The following is a 17,671-nucleotide window of genomic DNA, read 5'->3' as shown; positions in this document are numbered from 1 at the left end:
CGTTTTGCAAGGTGTTGATGTATCATCCCCTCAACCCTATTGTATCATATCGTATCGTATCATATCTTATGGGCTAACAGGCCAAGACGTTGAGGCCAAGGTAGTACCGTGTAACCTTGAGGTCAAAGAAAACAACGAGCACATACGGATACATGATGAGCCTATGGTAAGCCTAACACTAAGCCTAATGTCAAGGTTGCGTTATCTTTCTGCTACACTCCGTAATTATGTACATACATTTCTGTGCACCGCACCCTTCCCACTTTGAGGATGCCACCAAACAACATGGCTTGCCTTGATACAGTTATCGGTTGGTTACATGCTTTAGCAAATGGGTAATGGTTAGTGGTAATATCAAGGCCCTGCAGTGTAACAGTAGCAACGGGGAAAATATTGTAAGGCTGGCCTGGGTATTATTAGCCAGCCCCCAGGTTCTTCGGTTCCCATCTGAATAAGGTTGGGGTGAACGACAAACTTTGACCTTTCTCCCATGATACATTACATCATAATATATTGATTGTATCTATGACATGGAATTGGTGATTGATGCGTGCAGCATGTTCATCGTCCTTTATTTTCTATTAGTTCATTTGAAGCGACAGCCCTATTTGTAGGAAAATAAAGGCTCACGGAAATGCCAAACAGCCTCACTACTTCACTTCTATGCCCTTATTAAATTCTCAGTTCTACCAAATGCCGGTCGTTCAATCTCATTATTCTGAGTACAGCTTGCGCCTATATCTGACCAATAATGTCGCCGCAAGTTGTCCCTATCTAGTCCCATTCCTTTGCAAGAATCAGGTCTCACGGCCTACTATGTTTCGGCTCTGCTGTACTGGACCGCTCTTGTCAAACGCAAAGCCTGGCCCCAATATTTGAGCGCCTTTGGATCGATCTGTATTCATATCATGGTCGGCTTTGGCCTCGCTCTCATATTCCTTAGCACCCTCTAGCCTTGCTTGAGTTCTCTCTCGCCAGCCTTTCCCCCATCGAACTGTAGCCATGGTCGCCAGAGCTGAGCCTATCAAATACGCTGCTGAGATGGTCGAAAACCATCCAATGCCGACAGCTTCGACTGCTGGTAGAACCACAGCTGAAGCGATGCATCCAACCAGATATCTTGCGAAAAAGTTGGTTGCAGCCACCTCTGCCCCATGGCCAGGCATGACATCGAGACAGTAAGTGTTGTACGAGGGAAAGCAAAACAATTGCGCCACGCCCTGTACGAACATGGCGACAACAGGCACCGGAATACCTCCAACCTCCCTGTCGACAGTCCAGCCATATACCAGCATGCTTCCCGGCATGATTACGCCCATGAAAGGCAGGGTGGATCGAAGTCGATCCTCCGGTATACGGACACCTCCACGTTTCTGAATCCATCGTTTGGCCATCATGTCCGCCCAGTGCCCCCCTCCGAAAGTCCCTACCAGGTAACCGAAGCCGGGTGCCAGGTAAAACAGACCCGACAGCAACGGCGAGTCGAGCTTGAAGCGGGGATTCAAAATGTAACGGACCGGTGTTAGGAGGCTGTACATGTTCCAGGTTAAGGATGCACTACCACAAGCCACCAATGCAATATTGAAGAATCGAAATAGTCGCAAGACTCGCATCGGGCTGATCATGCCGAGAACCTTCAGTGTCCTCTTCTTGCCTGAGAGGCTTTTCAGATCGTTAATCTTGAGGTGATGAGCTGTTTCGCATACAACAAAGTACACGCCGAGTGCCCCGGTAGCAGCCAGTCCTGTCTGAAGCCAAAATATATTCCTCCACGACGAATACGCTACAACGATGCCACCCAGAAATGGCCCAAATGCAGGGCCAACAAGTGTGCCGGTAAGAAACCATCCCATCGCTGCACCACGCTTTATTGGACGGTATATGTCACTATTTCAGATCAGCGTCAATGATTCTTAAGAGTACTCGCTGCTATCGAAGCTCCGTGAAGTTTGAGCTGGACATTCGAGTGAACGACCAGACTCCAAAGGTTGATTGCTCAGCGTATGAATGCTGAGCAAGTCTAGGTTATTGTCGCGGTCACCAATAGGATGGTTCACTCTATGAACTTTGACCCAGGGTCCTTTCAAGGACATGAGACAGTTTATAAGTGGAAGAACGAGAAACCTGGCGACTTACCCAATACATGCTGGGCCGATGAGAATGAAAGCTGTTCCCCCAAATGCCGAAGCCGCCCGAAAGACAATGAACGAGGTGAGGTCAGGAGCCAATGCAGTGGCCAGACTGAGTAAGAAGAAAATAGTTGAAGAGGACAGGGCTGCCTGTGGAAATGTCAGTGTTTTTCCTGCTCTTAAGGCCACTCCATCAAAACTTGGGAAACGAACTGGGTCCAAGCAGAGCACCGCAAGCACTTACACTCCGCCTTCCATAAACCTGGCTCATGGGCCCCCAAAATAAAGGTGATAACGCCATAACAATCATATACGCTGCATTACTAAGATTTATAATGCTTCCCGTGCTGTTGAAAGTCTTGGCGACCTCTGGTGTCGCCGCTAACACTGAAGTGCTCGATATTGGCGATAGGAACGCCCCAAATGACAGGACGGTCACGATAGCAACCTTGCGTCTTGAGGAAACTTTGTCAAAGATCTCATCATCAGCCTCGCGGTAAGGCACATTGCCATCTGACGCAGTGATGGCGGCAGCCGGTTCGAACGCATCGTGGCCAGATACGTGTGATATTGTGCGGTTGATAGTGTCTTGGGTTGGGTCTCGGACTGCAGTCTGTGGAGAAGATTGTTCCTCGCTCGTGGCAGATGACGAGATTTCATCCTGTGAATCATGTAATGTCTTCGGCATGGCAATCTGTGGGCTCTAAATGTTGATTTGGGTTTCCGGAAAGAATGTGGATTCACATTCCCGCTTCAAACAAAAACGATCTAACAACTCAATATTTTCTAGGAGTATAGAAAGTCAAAGCAATAAAGCAAAGGAGATGAAAAGATCAGCAGCTACAAGGCATATTAACACACGAAAGCTCCACACGAGGAACATGCAGACTTCGTCCCTAAGAGTCCTCGATTATTACATCCTAGCAAAAGCAGTACCATACATGGGACCATCCCCTCTCCGCTTCTTCATCACTCTTGAACTCCAAGTGATCGACCACATTAATGCATACATAGTCGCTGATGTGTCTGTAATATCAAATCGCATCTATTCACGATCAGCCCCATTACCGAACATCGTCATCCATGACCAAACGGACGAACAGTCCCCAGGACTGTAGACGTTTGTAAGTGACTGCTTAAGAATTCGGAATGCATTCCGGCGCAATTTCTTACGCTGAATCTTGGGTTGTTTTGGGAATAACCCGGACATCGGCATGGTCTTCGGGTGCGGTCTGCCGGGTCGGAATGGTGCTTCCGATACGGGTCATTGTGGTCCAGTTTTTGATCGGGGGTACCGTTCAGGCATTCCGGTATGAGAAGATTGCCTAATAATAAACAATTCCAACATAGGTACGGAGTAGGTAGATACAAAATCTGGTCAATGGGCTCAGCGGGTAAAATCTCTGTTTGATCTTGTTTCTTATTACAGCGCCTACAAGCAAACATCAAGTTGTAATACAAGTTCTGTTAGAATTAGATGTTAGAACGCCAACTCCTCCCAATGCTTGTGTATATGCTTATCCAGTAGTCTCACCGGAAGCCATGCCTTCCCGGGGTATTCTCATATCCAACCATGCGCCCCACAGTTCCTCCGTCATTCTTCCTAGGCCAACAACTTCTGTACCCGACTCTGTAGTACTCTATCGACGGGTTGGCTGCTACGCTGCACAACCACGTTTTCTCTGCCTCCGATTGTAACGACACGAAGCCACTCCGGGGCGACCTCGCTGGCAATCAAACGCACGCAAGCTGCCCCCTCCTCCTTGGATACCGGAACCCGGAGAGAGTCTTTGAGCTTTTCGAGTATAACTGCCATCGTAAATGCCTGTCGTGGTAAAGACATTGGATTGGCTAGGCTCAGCATTGAAATGGTTGCGGCAACATCACCTACGCGGTTGAGGGCCGCACGTCGCTGAAGCTCGGGCCCGGAAGGGGGGAGGGGTTCGTTGGCTTTGGCTAATTGTTTTAATCGTAACCGATCAAGCAGGCTCATCTTTGTGCCATCTGGGTTGAGGATGGGGCTGTTGGATGCCGCGTTTTGCCTTGCTGCCTTCTCATGCTGCTTCGTCACAATGCCACTCTTAAGCTCTGACAGCGCACGCTGTCCTTTATTGAGAATTGGGTTCGCTGTTGTTCTGTTGTCCATGTTCTTTATCTCCACTTGGGGAAGCTCGTTCAGTGAGAGATTACCCAACGGAAGGTCAATGTCCATTTCATCGGCGTAGCGTTCGGTGCCTAATGCTCTCAAATTGATCTCAAATTGCTTCAGCAAACGCTCTTCATTGATCGGTACCATGTCGATAGAAGAGCGCTCAACGCAAATCTTTCCCCGGCCATAGTCGGCAATCATGAATGGTGAATGAGTGTTGGTTTTTGTCGAAGTTTGTATAGCGATGCATCGTCGGATATCCTCGATAGTGACCTGGCGTTTACCCCACGACTGAGAAATGTGTGGCGCAAGTGTGCGTATGTCGATAGGTGAATTGTTCCCGTTATGAGCAAACTGGATCATAATTGTCTTGACAAACGACCGGTGTATGTCAACGAGCTCAGCAAGATGGAGAGGGAGTGCATCCTTGTCGACTGTCTGCTTGCGCAGCGTTTTGAATACGTTGTCGAGCTTGGTTTGCACTGTCTTTCCTTGCCTCTTGCTCTCAGAAAGAGGTGTGGTCCCTATGGGCTTGTGGGCAGCTCTCGCCCTTGAGGGAGTTGCCTTTGCAGTTCGTTTCCCTTTTGCTGCATTCTTCTCAACCCGGTTCGCAGCCAGTTCCTGGTTTCTTGATCCGGGCTTTATGGGCGTGGCAAGTTCATCGTCACTGCTGGGTGCGAACGAGGCAGTCCGAGCCTTGGTTCTCGGATGGGTATCTTCTCCATCTGTGGCCGCTTTTCGTTTCCTAGTGTTTACCGCAGATGCAGGTTGGCCAACAATTTTCTTGGCAGCATCGTTTGTGGTACAAGTTTTCGAGACACGGGTGAAGTTGGTGATGGAATGGCTAGCAGAAGGTGCAGCTTGGTTGCGCCTCGCCGGTCGGGGCATCCTCAAGTTTCTGTGAGAGTCGAAACACGTGAGGAAGCGATTTTGAGTGAAGGAGCAGATGAGAAAATCGAAATATCAACGAGCTTTGCAAGAAAGGAAGTCGTGGTCGTCAAGTGAGAATACCCAATCACGGAAGTTGCAGTGAAGAAAATTGCGAAGATTGGGAAAGTAAAAGTGGTGTCTTGGAAAGTGGAAGTCACATCCACAAAAAGATGGAATGTGCTCCGTCGTCAAGGGGAACGCGAAGATATAGACGCGTTCTGGCGTGCTCGCCGCGTCTCACACGCGTAAAGCTGTTCCACAAACCCGCGAATAAAGTTAAGTGGTGCACGGACCTCTCTTGGTAAACTACATATAGACATCTGATGCCTATAGTAGTATCCGCATGTGAGATATTGACCTCTAGCTGCTACGTGTACTAATTTATTCAAGGTACTAAACCCTATGGAGTACCTATGTACTACCTTAGTACTACCTAGGCCGGTGCTGTTGTATACAGGCTCACATCTCAGCTCCCGTTGCCTAAACTTGGTCAAATCTTGCCCTGTCCGAGGTGTCGATACGAATCAGCGCCTCAGGCACCACTGATCTAGTTATGAGGTGCTGCTACAGTCGTGATGACATTTCTATAGGAATGAAACGTCCTAAACCTTCGCCCGTATGTCTCCATGGCCTCGAAAGACGGTATAAATATTGAAGTGTGTCTGTACTCCGAGTACAAGGGCAAAATAAACGTCTTTGTTCATATAGTACAAGAGCGGAAGTAATCATTAGCTCTCCAGCCTCATTAACAATATCCTTCACAAGAACCAAGTGAGAGCTATACATGATTAATCTTCTCAATGAGACATGAAGAACGGCACCTAGCTATAAAGCGTTACTTCCTCCTTGGATCAAGCAAATGCGCCACTGTCCAGAATTCACAGTCCTCATCATGGTTTGCATAAAAAACAACACTTCGTACTCCGATTATTCGATTTGTACCAAGACTCCGGAGCGCACTAATATGATATCGCGATAACGCCAGCAGAACAAATAGCAAAGCAATGAAATATTCTCCGAAGCGTAAGCAAAAAAAAAAAAAAAAAAAAAGAGTTTCCTGGCCCATTTCTAAGTATGAACGGGGTACACGGTAGCGAGGCTTCGACAGAGCCATTTAAGTCTCCCCTGGCAGCTAGAAGACTTGTAGCTCAATGGCGGCCAGGCGTGGTCCAATGTTCAGGCCTAAAGCTAACAGGGCTAGGCGGGGGAGGAGCAGGTACGGTATAGTCATCCTCTTGGATATGACGGACTGGAGTTGACGGGCGGTTGGTTTTGGTTGAAAGAGTAGCAGTGATACTGGTATAGAGGAGGTCTTGCGAAGTGACGACTCTCATGTTGCGAGGTGCACCCTGGATTGAGGACGAGTGTTGACCAGGCATCTTTCTTTTTGGGTTTAGAAGACAAGAAACAGAGTCGGGTTTCTGAGTGAATGCGCTGTTAGAAGAAGATCCATTGATGTGGGTGAATACAGTACATACAAGAATAGAAAAAAGCAGCTTGCGTAAACTGTGGATATGTGATGGAGCTAGCCCCAGTATGACTTTGTGATACACGTCAGGTCCGGATATCGTATCCTGAGGCTCGAGCGTACACTGATAGCAATGTTCTTTATCTTCGTTCTTCCTCAAATTTTCAGCGCCGACCTGAGGTTTCGAGGTCGCCTCGGAAGGAGTATCTCAGGAGCTGGGATATCGGCTAATGGTTGTCGTTGTGAGGTAGGATGAGACCAGGACTTTCTAGGCCCAAGTGAAAAACAACTGAAAGATCTTGCGCGTAGGTAAAGCGGCCACGGTCAAAGGTGACGCAATGAAAGATTGGTTAAGCTTTTCAAATGGTTACCCGGGTGAGATTAAGGTAGGTTAGATAGGAAAAGAACAATCCGGGGAAGAGGGCGGACGGCCAGTTTATAAAGGGGAGGGTTATTGCTAGGAACGGAGAAAAACGATAGGGACACGGGATGGGATGGGATGGGATGAGATGAGATGAGATAAGTGAGGTACCGTACCGTATTATCAACGCAGTCCGGGTACCTCATCTCACAACCCAACCTGAGCCTGATTTGAATGAATACCAAACCAGGTCCCAACCAAAGCCGGGGCAGACAAGGGCGTCACTGTCATTGCACGATACCGAGGCCGTCAATACGTTATCAGCGAACGGCATTGACAGGGCGAGCCGGCCTGTGAGACGACGACATAACAAGTCAACACCTTAACAAGGGCAAAAGCGACAAAACCTGGGGAACAGCCAACAGGACGGGTGCCATGTCTTGGCTTTGGTGCTAAGGAAGCAGGTACATGTTTCTACCTGACCAGGTATCCATGCACGGCACCAACGGAGAAGAGGACACACACCATGTATGTACCTGTATAATAACATCCCTGACCTGGATACCCGTATACTGGGCTCCAACGGTTACCTTACCTCACCCCCGAAACCCCCGTGGCCCATTTCGTTCAAGGCTTGCATTGTTTTGGCGTTTGCTCGTGACGAACAAAATCAACCTACTTATGTAGGCTCCTAGGGAGGAGACCACTTCCGCCCATCAGAAATCTTGGTGTGTATCGTCGAAAATGTCTCGATGTGACAAGCACCATAGGTAGCGAGATGGTGCAACATGCACGGTCTCTCCCCTTCTTCAAGAGCCACATTATCGAAGGGGGGGAGGTATAGATACCTACATACAAGCACTGACCAGCAACCCAGTTAAGTCCACCTGAAAGAATGAAAGAAGGAAAGGCATTGGAGTTGTGACTCTGATTCTGCGGGTTTACAGCCAATGACTGCTCCGCCAGTGACTGCCCTGCATCATGCCGATATCATTGGAAGGACTTCAACCACTGAACAAGTGTGTTGTTACCAGGATCGCTCCGAACAAAGGTATCCCAGTTCTGTGATGCTGCCACCTAGCACAGAAAGAAAACAACAAATGCGCCTAATAAAGTACTAAAGGGGGAAAGACAAGGCGGAAGGCCAACGTGTAAAGAACGCCAAAGGTTGTCGTCGTCAGTTGATGAACAAAGCCTCGATCTGTATCTCAGAACCTGCACAGAAGGAGAAGACAAGTACCAGATAGGTATGTTCATGATCCCACGATTAATTATGAGCCAGCCAGCGCCAGCACCAAGTTTCTGGACCACAGATAGCGAAACGTAGGCGAGGAAAATGCATGCCATGGAAGCTTTTTTCCTTCTGGTGCAATTCTGAATCGATTGTGGGGGCCATAGGCCTGTTCCCGAACAGACTGGCAGCCCCGGCTTCTTAGGCAGTACAATAATTCCATAAGGCCGGCCTCGTCCCAAGCAAAGGGGTAGGCGAGAATTTTATTGCTAGCACCGTGCGGTTTTGCCCCTGGTTGTTATTTGTGATTCTTAGAGTATCCAGCACTGACAGCAAACCAATCTTTGGTCTCCGTGCCCTGGATGGACCACAATCAAAATGACACTTTTTTGAAATGATGCCTTCGAGTCAATGGCCCGGAATCCAGTCAAGCCGCATTGATAAGAACTTGACACTGGTTCATTTAATCACATCCCTGGCGCTGTATCAAGACACACCCGACCTGGCCACGTCGAATACATGTGCTCAATGAACGGTGTTGCCTAGGCGTAACGATACGTGCCACAACCTGAGTTGCCTGCAATCACAGCACTTGAGTGTCTCTGACATCCAGGATTCCAGGATAGCATTGGATGTCTCATGACATAACGGGCATTGAGGAATGTCCGTGCAACAAACAACGCGTCAATCTACCTGCCAAACCAGGGAGATAACCACACCTTGAGTCAAAAGGGGTCACAGGAATCACGACTGTTTTGATTAATCAACCGACTCCAAATTATGTGCCCAGATAAGTAGATGGCTAAAAGCCGCATACATGTGCATATGCGCTCAACACAATGTCAGGCAGCTTAGCCGTGGGAGAATTTGTTGAGGGAGACGAGGCAATGTGAGCTGTCTGTTGCTCCGGCCTATCCTTCCGAAAAGCTGGTTTAGCTTAAGGAAAGCTATAGGTACCTAGACTTTACCCAAGATGAACACGGAAGGCTCAGCGGATCGCCAACATACCAGAATACCTCAAGAGCAAGAGGTTCATGGCCCTGGGTAATGGACAGAGTCGGCATTGAACCATACCCGGGCTCCAGGCGAGTGAAAGCCCGCCGTTTTGTGTGTATAAGTGACTGGGGAGAAATTTAACTTTTATTCTTATGTATGTATATCTGATTCCCTCACTGCTACATACAGAGTAAAATAGAGTCGGCTCCTCTATGGCCAGAATGGATGTCAGCGTCAAAGGGACGTGACATGGCCCCGACAGGAAACCATCCATCAGCGCTCCGACGCACCCGATAACTGCATTGGTGAGTTGTAATACTTAGTACCTTACCTATATCCACCCATGACTAGTACCTGTCATATCTTTTGTCAGCAGGTAGTACAGGCTGCAGGCATTACAAATATATCGCGTATTGTAGATCACTACGAACCGGTACCTCTGATAGGAGGGATCTATAGTCTAGTAGCAAGTATAGTATATTAGAAAATACCTGATTAAAGATCCCCTATAATAAATTAGAATATCTTAAAAGATAGGTATAATCTCTAATTAGCCTCTTATATTATCAGTAGCAGCCTTTATACTGTACGGACCCGATTTAGTACATTTGTAATGCCTGCAGCCTGTAGTTATGTTTACTGACTCCTAGGTACTTGGCTGAGACTGGGCTGGAAAGGTTGGTGGGGCACCGGAAGATATATCATGGTGGGGAAGCTGGGGTTAGGGAACGTGTGTAAGTGAGAAGTGGTACAGAGTATGTAGTATACAAGTGAACTGTAACCGGGATCTTCCAAGATTTCCTAGATGTGATAGTTGACGGCAGTCTACGTACCTGGGTTTCCGGCTGAAGTCCATTTACCTTCGGATCAGGGCGAGATCAGCCAGGGAGGGAAACATAGATGTCGATACGTCTACCTAGGTATGATTAGTGGAAATTTATGGCGAGGAGGACCAGTGGATTTTGAAAAGCGATTTCGCAATGTGAAGTACGCACAATGCATGTTGCCGTTTGGGCAAGGACAAGTAACTAATTATAGAGACTTGTAAATAGTCGAGAAGGCTGCAACATTAAGCCAGTCTGGATGTTGACGCCTACCAATCGTGTCGAATAAACATTGGCCATGAGATCTTACCTAGGTATCGAAGCAGCATATACCTGTCCTCCTTGAGTCTACTAAGGTACTTAGGTAAGTACTAAGGTATCGGATAACCCTTGCATACCGTAACTTGGGCACCTAGACTGTCGGCAAAATACCTATTAATGGCCCTGCCAGTCTTTGCAATATTGGCTTGTTCCCCGAACGTGGCTTGCAATAAATTGATGCCTTGCTATTGGGTGGCCGTCGAAGCTATGATATATGATGAGACAAACGATGAAGATGTGCGAACTTCAACTTGAGCAGAAGAGATGAGACCATCCCCGTTACTCATTGACAAGCGCCCCCAAGTCGTGATAGATTCTGGGGTTCCTCAGAGTGAAGCGTTTTGACCACTCATCAAAGGCCTTGCAACTCCATTCTGCTATCTCATAGGATCAGTAACCCCGAATGCTCTGCCGATGCCATGAAGACCTTTTGTCCTTCCAGTTGTTCTATACAACGTCCTATCATATTTGCTAGGTCTATTTATCGTTATGTGCTTACAAGCCACGTCTAGAACAGCTTTAGATAAAGGGTAGGTAGGTAAGTAAGGGCTGCTTATGGTTCGGTAACTGTAAGAAAGGACAAGCATCCGACTCCCTTATGAAATGAGATGGCCTAAAGCAGACAAACAGTATAGCGCTGAAATGTGAAGGCGGAGTTATATATCAATATCTAGGTAGCCGTTGATGGTATATTTGGCAAAGCGATATCACGAATTCACTGCCATTTACGTTAGTGGTTCCATAAAAGACAATTCATGCTATATCAGTTCAGAAGTAATGAGGTACAGGCCGAGAATCACTCCAATCACACTTGACAAAAATGGACAGGTACAGTCTTTGATTTGGGCTCTACGTCCTTTCTCTGGGTAATAAAATAGAGGAAGTCATGATAGACCACGTAAGGAGCAATAATGTCAGTGTCACCACGGCCGGATCATGTTTCACAAGAGAAGTAAGAATATGGGAACAAGAGTCGTCCTACAGGTGCATCAAGACAACGCGCTTTTGAACCCTTTTCCTACCTACATATATTATTCTTTCCATATCATCATGCATGACGATCATTGCAATTTCCATGATCCATCCTCAGACAACACTGGCCCCCTTCACTTCTCGCCTCTGTTTGTAGAAGCACTTCGCGCCGTCGTTGCAGTTCCAGGAGCTACCTTAGCCTTCCGTCGTGTCGGCTGATAAACGTCGTTGAAGTTCATGGCAACACCAAGGAATCTCATATCCACATCTGGCTGATACGCAAGATCACCAAGGAGGATCTGCACACGAGTTCGGAACGATGCACCCAAATGTCGAAGACGCTCTTGTAGAACGGGAAACTCGGAGGCCACGCCACCAGAACCTGTCATCGGTGTGTCAAGGCCATCGTGATCATCGTTGTGTCGTGTGGTACTTCTGACATCGGCTTCCTGACGCTGCGTAAAGTCTGACACGCTCCAGCTGTAAAGTCCGTCAACGGAGTCTCTGTAGCTGAGCATGAACCGCAAGATCTCGCCGAGCTGCATCATATATGTCGTGCGGTCATCTTCGTCAGAGCTGTGCGCACGTCGTTTTGCCCCGAGAAGACCTTTATGAGTGATGTCGTTGAGGTACCGTGTATGCGCCTTGATCAGGTCATCCAAAGTGCAGTCCTCCTTCTGGATCCGTTTTTGTAGTTCGCCCCACGAGGATTCGATGACCTCAAACAAGATGTAGTATTGAAGCTGGCCCACAAAGTGAATCATCTCGGCCAGAACACCGCGTGTTGACTTCCACGTTTGGGAGACGGCAGGGTCGGAGTTCTGAAGAACTCCACGAGCACCTGTCATACACTTCCGCCAGGTCGAGAGTACTGCAAATTCTACTCGCTTGATACGCCAGAGAAAATTGAAGACTTTCAGGTATTGTCTATTCCCCCACTCTGTCACGACAACATCGACAGGTGCATCGATCTTATATTCAAGGGTAAAGCAATCCCATCCGATATCACCATGAGATAGTTGCAGCATGCGGGCATCCAGGCGTCGTAGAACCTCGGGAGAATCATACTGGGCATTTGATCCTCGAATAGCGTGTTCCAATTGCGCCGTTAAAGTATGTCTGTACTGTGCACCAGCTGGACGGTCAAGGTTGGCAGCCAGAGATTCCATCAGGAGTGCAATAAAATCTCCCTGCCCTAGGAGGATGTAGTTCTTCAGCGCCTGAAGATGTTTAAATAAGTGAAACTTGTTGGCCATCAAGTCAATGAGACGCTTCATGGTGGTCTTGTAAGCTTCATCGATCCAAGCTTCCAAGGTAGCTGTGTCGCCATACCTTAACTCTTTGGAAGCAGCTTTAGAGTAATTCTCAACCCACATGGCATCACCGCAGCTATGTCGAATGAAGTTTAGTGACTTGCCGATTAGAAAGACCTTGTGGGCAAAGTCCTGAGTGATGATGCTGGGGATCATGTCTGTAGCGATCTCGAACTTGTCCTCCCAGACATTGCCTGCGCCCTTAGCCTTCGCTTGGTCTTTGTCAGGAGCCTGCTCTCTAACGAAAAATTCCTGGAAAGGATCGGACAGTTCACCGTCATAAATCCAGTGCCGTAAAACGTCGTAAAATGGTCGCGTGAAACTCCTTAATAGTCTCTCTGCGAATGCGGCCACCACAGGATCTCCATGGGAAGAAGAGAAACTATGAATTAGGGAAACAAGCTGACCCCCTCTGTTCTTCTCAGATTCCTCAGCAATGAGGCTCATTAACCTGAGACCCATTGTTGCTTCGCGTGTCCATACTACACATCTTTTGAGTGTGACACCTGTTCTTCCAATACCTTCTCTTGGAGCCTCCTCGTCAAGAGATGCAAGCGCTCTCCGTATCTGAGTCTCAAGAGTTGCTATCAAACTTAGGTATGACTTAAGCTCACCGTGGATAGCAGCTCTCAGGCTTTGGCCTAGAAGCCCTTTTGCAGGAGTCTTGCAAAACCCGTCGAGGCCGCGATACAGCAGCGAAGGCTCAGCCAAAGTGTGAAGTAGGGAAACGATTGGCAAAGGAAGTGTCGCCGGTAATTTGATAAGATCTGATTTTGCGAAAGGTAGATTGGTTGATGATAGTCCCTGGAGAGTAAAGGGAAGATCTCTAAGGATGACCGACTCCGGAGGCTCTATTTCCGAATAATTATTTGCCAGCAAGGTTGATTTCAGTGAAACATCTCTTTTTGCTGGCTCAGGACGTGGATCCCCCTCTTTGCTGGATGGCTTGCTCTCTTGTTGTGTAACTTTCTTGAGTCCTTCTGACTGAAACGCCTCCTTGAATTGCTCCTCCTCAAATCGAGAGGCCCTACTGGTGCGTTCCCGACCTTGCCGTTTGATAGCATCGCGACTGATGGCGTCACGGTAATTGGGCGCCGAAGGCTTCACCGGGCTCAGTGGAAGCGGTTCGCTAGGGTCTGGGGAATCAGCGAGCTGATAAAGGAGGTAGAGTATTGCCCATTTATGTTCCAGCACAGGAAGTGAAAGCAACCGGGTATATAAATTCGAGAAGCGCAGAGCTTGGGAGGGATTGCTCTGTATGAGCTTTCGTTTTATAAGGTCGGAGGCGTGGTTGACATCAGAAGAAATGGCGGGGGAAACTGGGCTAGACCGCGAATAGTGAGTTTTGGCATATTTTTTTCGGGTACCTTTCAGAAAAGGTACTTACCTGTCTAATATAGATTTGACAATTTCGAAGCAAGTATCGTGACGTTCTTGCGCAACATCTTCAGGATCATTGGGATCACTAGGTACGATGTGGGTTATCAGGCTGTCGATAGCGTTGGTGATGCGATCGGGAGCCATGACGGCATCGTCGCGGGCCACTCAAGTGCAGGTATGTGGCTGGTGAACAATACAATTGCAAAAAATCTTTGGTTAGGAGGAATTCAATCAAGAAGCTTCTGCGTGGGCGAAAATTCTGGGTAACTTGTCCAATATCAGCGTGATTGGGATCATGAAGCTCAGACGCGACAGGCGCGACAGACAAAGTTGGTAGTGCGGGATACAGGGCGAGTTGCTTAGTGTCTTTTAGAGGTTGAATGTAGCGGGGACCTGAACACCCTCGACTATTAGGCGACGATTCAAGTACAAAAAACCTTAACGATGCACTGATGTATCCCTGGGCTGGGTGTGCTCGCGGCAAAAAACCAACTACACTCGAAACCATCCATTCACCTTTAACCTCACGTCAACAGCAGACGAGTCGCTCATCAACTTACACGACGCAACATGCCTTTTTCATCAGCTTAATGCCATATAGTGATCGCATCAAAGCCCCCGTTCGTTTCATCCAACTCATGTGTCTTTTTATCGCGCCGCGCCGCGCTATTTTGTCGCACGCGACGCTGTCGCTTATTCAACTCCTATCAAGATGCCAGACATCGACCCCGCGGCTTTGAGCCGTCCATCCGTCAGCCTCTCGACGCCGATTTTATCCAACAAGACACTTGCTGGGTCTATTTCTGGTGCGCCAAAGATAGCAAAGTCAAGTCAGATCATTCCCGCCCGAATTGATCTCGAACCGCTATATACTGTTCTCAAAGCTGCCATTGGCAACGAAAAATGGGCAATATATAAAGAATCAACGACCGAGTTCCTGATAGGTAGATACTACGACATCTATCAAATACACATGCGCAATTACTCACACATCTTCAGGACGCTTGAATCAGACCGAATATTCTGAACGAATAGACCCTATTCTCGCAGGCCCAGGGGACAAGGAACACCTACACAATAATCTCATTGCCGCCATATACGGAAATGTTACTCGAGAGATGCCCGATCAAGGGCTGGCCCCCTGGGTCAGCGCCAACGATAAGCCTGCGGCGACGACAGGGACCAAGCCAGTGTCCGGGGATGCCACGGAGCGGAGATTGAAGGGAGACGTAATGCAACTGCCAACCCGAGATCGCAGGCGCATCAAAGATTTGGTCCAGAACGATGTCAGTGTCTCCATGCTGCCTCCTATCCAACTGCTGACCAGTAACAAGTGGGATCCTCACGAGAGCATATCCAACGTCTTTGCAGACACACGTCGCAAACTTTCTACAGTAACAGATGCCACCCCGACGGTAGGAGGCATAAACAACATGAGTATGTATTCTATCGAAACGCTTTTTTGTGGCCAAGCTTTAACAAAGTGCAAGATTTCGATTTAGAAATTCGAAAACGGTATGCTCAGCCTTTGGCGGTCGAATCAGGCGAGTTTCCTGATATTAATATGATCTCCGGCCGAATGCTACCCTCTTGCTATGAGGCAGGACTGGTCAATGGGCACACAGTGGATGCTCCCCAATTTCTCTCTGTAGCTGTGGAAACTTTTATCAAGGAGGTCCTTACACAGGTCTTCAGCCGCACGCGGAGTAATGGACCTGGTGAATCAGGTAGTGCTGGGTTTGGTGTCGGGACGACATGGATTCAAACGCACAAGTACAAGCGACAGCTGGAATACGAAGAAGAAGCTGCGATGCGAGGCGAAATCTCCAGAGACAAGAGCGGGCTTTTGCCGATTGAATCTAGGGCTGCGAGCGAAAGAGGCCCCTTGGGGATGTCTGATCTTCGCCTTTCCTTAGAGATGGCGGACACAGGCATGGCACAGTTCCCTGTGTTAATGACACAGGTTATGTATGGATACCGGGAAGGGGAGCTGGAGAATTGGGATGACTATACCTGGGTGTATGATCAGCCACCTGAAGCCTACACAGGCGCGAAACATGATTCAGAGGCAAACGGAGGACATGTTTTTGAGCTTGCGAATGGTTACCCTGACGCCATGGATATAGACACGGAAGCATGGTGGGAAGGTGCGGAAAGTCAGGACGCTGATATGCTGGATGGCATATTGGACTCGTGCCTTGCAGCAGGGTCCTGAGACTTGTTTCGTGAAGTTGAAAATCTCGAATTAACTAACGTGGAGGTGGACGGTGGACAGTGGACAACGCAAAACGTCACATCCATGTTGAGTCCAGCTCATCTGCATGCAACAGGGTGAACAAAATCGATACCAGAAGCAAAAGGGATTCAACTCATCTAGCCGGTTTCGCATATATAAAAGCGAAGCCTCATCGTGCGGCTGTGAAAAGCGCAGGCTGGCGTTACAACCAAGAGCGAAAGGAATATGATAATAAGAAAGTACGGGCAAGGCAAATAAGGCGTGCAAGGAGCCGGCGTTTGACGAAGAGAGAGTCGTGATTCAGTACAACAGGCCGGAATCAAGGTTCAGACGAATGCATATAACCGGACGGCTTTATTTTTGGCGCAGGGGTTTTTGGCTGATCTCATTTTTGCTTCTTCATTTGGGTTGCGGTCGAGGGAGACTCGTATTCATGGTGCTCATATTGTATGTATTTCTATTGCTCTGTAGTGCTGAAGGTCACCCCTATACAGCATGCTATCAAGAGGCAACGAAAACTTGCCGTGGATTGGAGTAATGGGGACGTAGGGGAGGCGGTGGGATTTTTGTACTTTTATCCTTACAGAAACGATACCCAGGTAGCTCGATGAGAGTAAAGAATAAACCGCTAAGTACCTACCAATGATGGTAAAGGCCACTGGTTTTGTCGTGTTGGGTTAGGATAGTAGCTGGAGGCCTTCCTATGGTTGGCCAAAGGGATTGAAATCGAATGATGTCAGTGAGTAATCGTAGGGCGAAAAAGATAAGTGTCGTAACATGTTAGTTGGAATCCTTGCTACCGAGCTCATTGGAATGAGAGAGCTTTGTCGGGAAATGCACCCTAATGAACTGGCAGAGCCAACTTCTTTGACTAATAAATTGGCCCCATGATGTTTGCAAAGGACCAAACAAATAAGTGTAGCGTTCCCCGACGAAACTTCTGAGCATGTAGTTATCCCTGCTATGCAATTCTCTCTTGCCCACCTAAGGGGATATAATAAAACCTAGGGCCTCTATTCTAGGTAGGTAGGTAATAAAAGGCTTCAGGTAAAATTAAGTAAGCTTAGTGTAATGTCATATAGATTTATAGAATCTTAGACTACCCGTTGGCTCGAGCCGGGGGGGGGGCTAACTAAGCAAGCTTAGTTGGGCATAAAACCCTGAGACATGTACAAAAGGTGGGATAGAAAGATAAGAGATAATAAATAGAAATATAATTATAAAATAAAGAATAAAATAGTTAAAAATCTATAAAAACTGTTTCTATATATTATAAGCTTTATAGAAAAATTAGAATTTTAATTAATTATTTTATTTTATTATATAAGCCTTTAAATAAAGCTTTTAAAGTAAAAAAGAAA

The 17,671-nt window shown here is 47.7% G+C and overlaps 4 protein-coding genes across 4 annotated transcripts; 1 reads left to right on the top strand and 3 right to left on the bottom strand.

The window, feature by feature from the left end:
* Nucleotides 1-797: 797 nt before the first annotated feature.
* FSUBG_8585 (dityrosine transporter) lies at nt 798-3,397 on the bottom strand (the record flags this gene model as incomplete). The annotated part of the gene is made up of 5 exons (XM_036687007.1): nt 798-1,887; nt 2,137-2,279; nt 2,374-2,790; nt 3,071-3,155; nt 3,303-3,397. The coding sequence occupies 5 exons, from the start codon at nt 3,395-3,397 to the stop codon at nt 798-800; spliced, it is 1,830 nt and encodes a 609-aa protein (XP_036535897.1).
* A 335-nt stretch (nt 3,398-3,732) lies between these two features.
* On the bottom strand, nt 3,733-5,166 carry FSUBG_8584 (uncharacterized protein; the record flags this gene model as incomplete). Its single annotated transcript, XM_036687006.1, has 1 exon — nt 3,733-5,166. One exon carries the CDS (start codon nt 5,164-5,166, stop codon nt 3,733-3,735), a length of 1,434 nt encoding a protein of 477 aa, XP_036535896.1.
* A 6,349-nt stretch (nt 5,167-11,515) lies between these two features.
* FSUBG_8583 (spindle pole body component alp6) lies at nt 11,516-14,218 on the bottom strand (the record flags this gene model as incomplete). Its single annotated transcript, XM_036687005.1, has 2 exons — nt 11,516-14,018; nt 14,082-14,218. The coding sequence occupies 2 exons, from the start codon at nt 14,216-14,218 to the stop codon at nt 11,516-11,518; spliced, it is 2,640 nt and encodes an 879-aa protein (XP_036535895.1).
* Nucleotides 14,219-14,786: 568 nt separating this feature from the next.
* Nucleotides 14,787-16,289, top strand: FSUBG_8582 (transcriptional coactivator HFI1 ADA1; the record flags this gene model as incomplete). The annotated part of the gene is made up of 3 exons (XM_036687004.1): nt 14,787-15,018; nt 15,074-15,511; nt 15,565-16,289. 3 exons carry the CDS (start codon nt 14,787-14,789, stop codon nt 16,287-16,289), a joined length of 1,395 nt encoding a protein of 464 aa, XP_036535894.1.
* Nucleotides 16,290-17,671: the final 1,382 nt, after the last annotated feature.

This window comes from Fusarium subglutinans (genome assembly GCF_013396075.1).
Source record: "Fusarium subglutinans strain NRRL 66333 chromosome Unknown NRRL66333_c0000119, whole genome shotgun sequence".
Taxonomy (NCBI): domain Eukaryota; kingdom Fungi; phylum Ascomycota; class Sordariomycetes; order Hypocreales; family Nectriaceae; genus Fusarium; species Fusarium subglutinans.
This window is presented reverse-complemented; position numbering and strand designations above follow the sequence as displayed.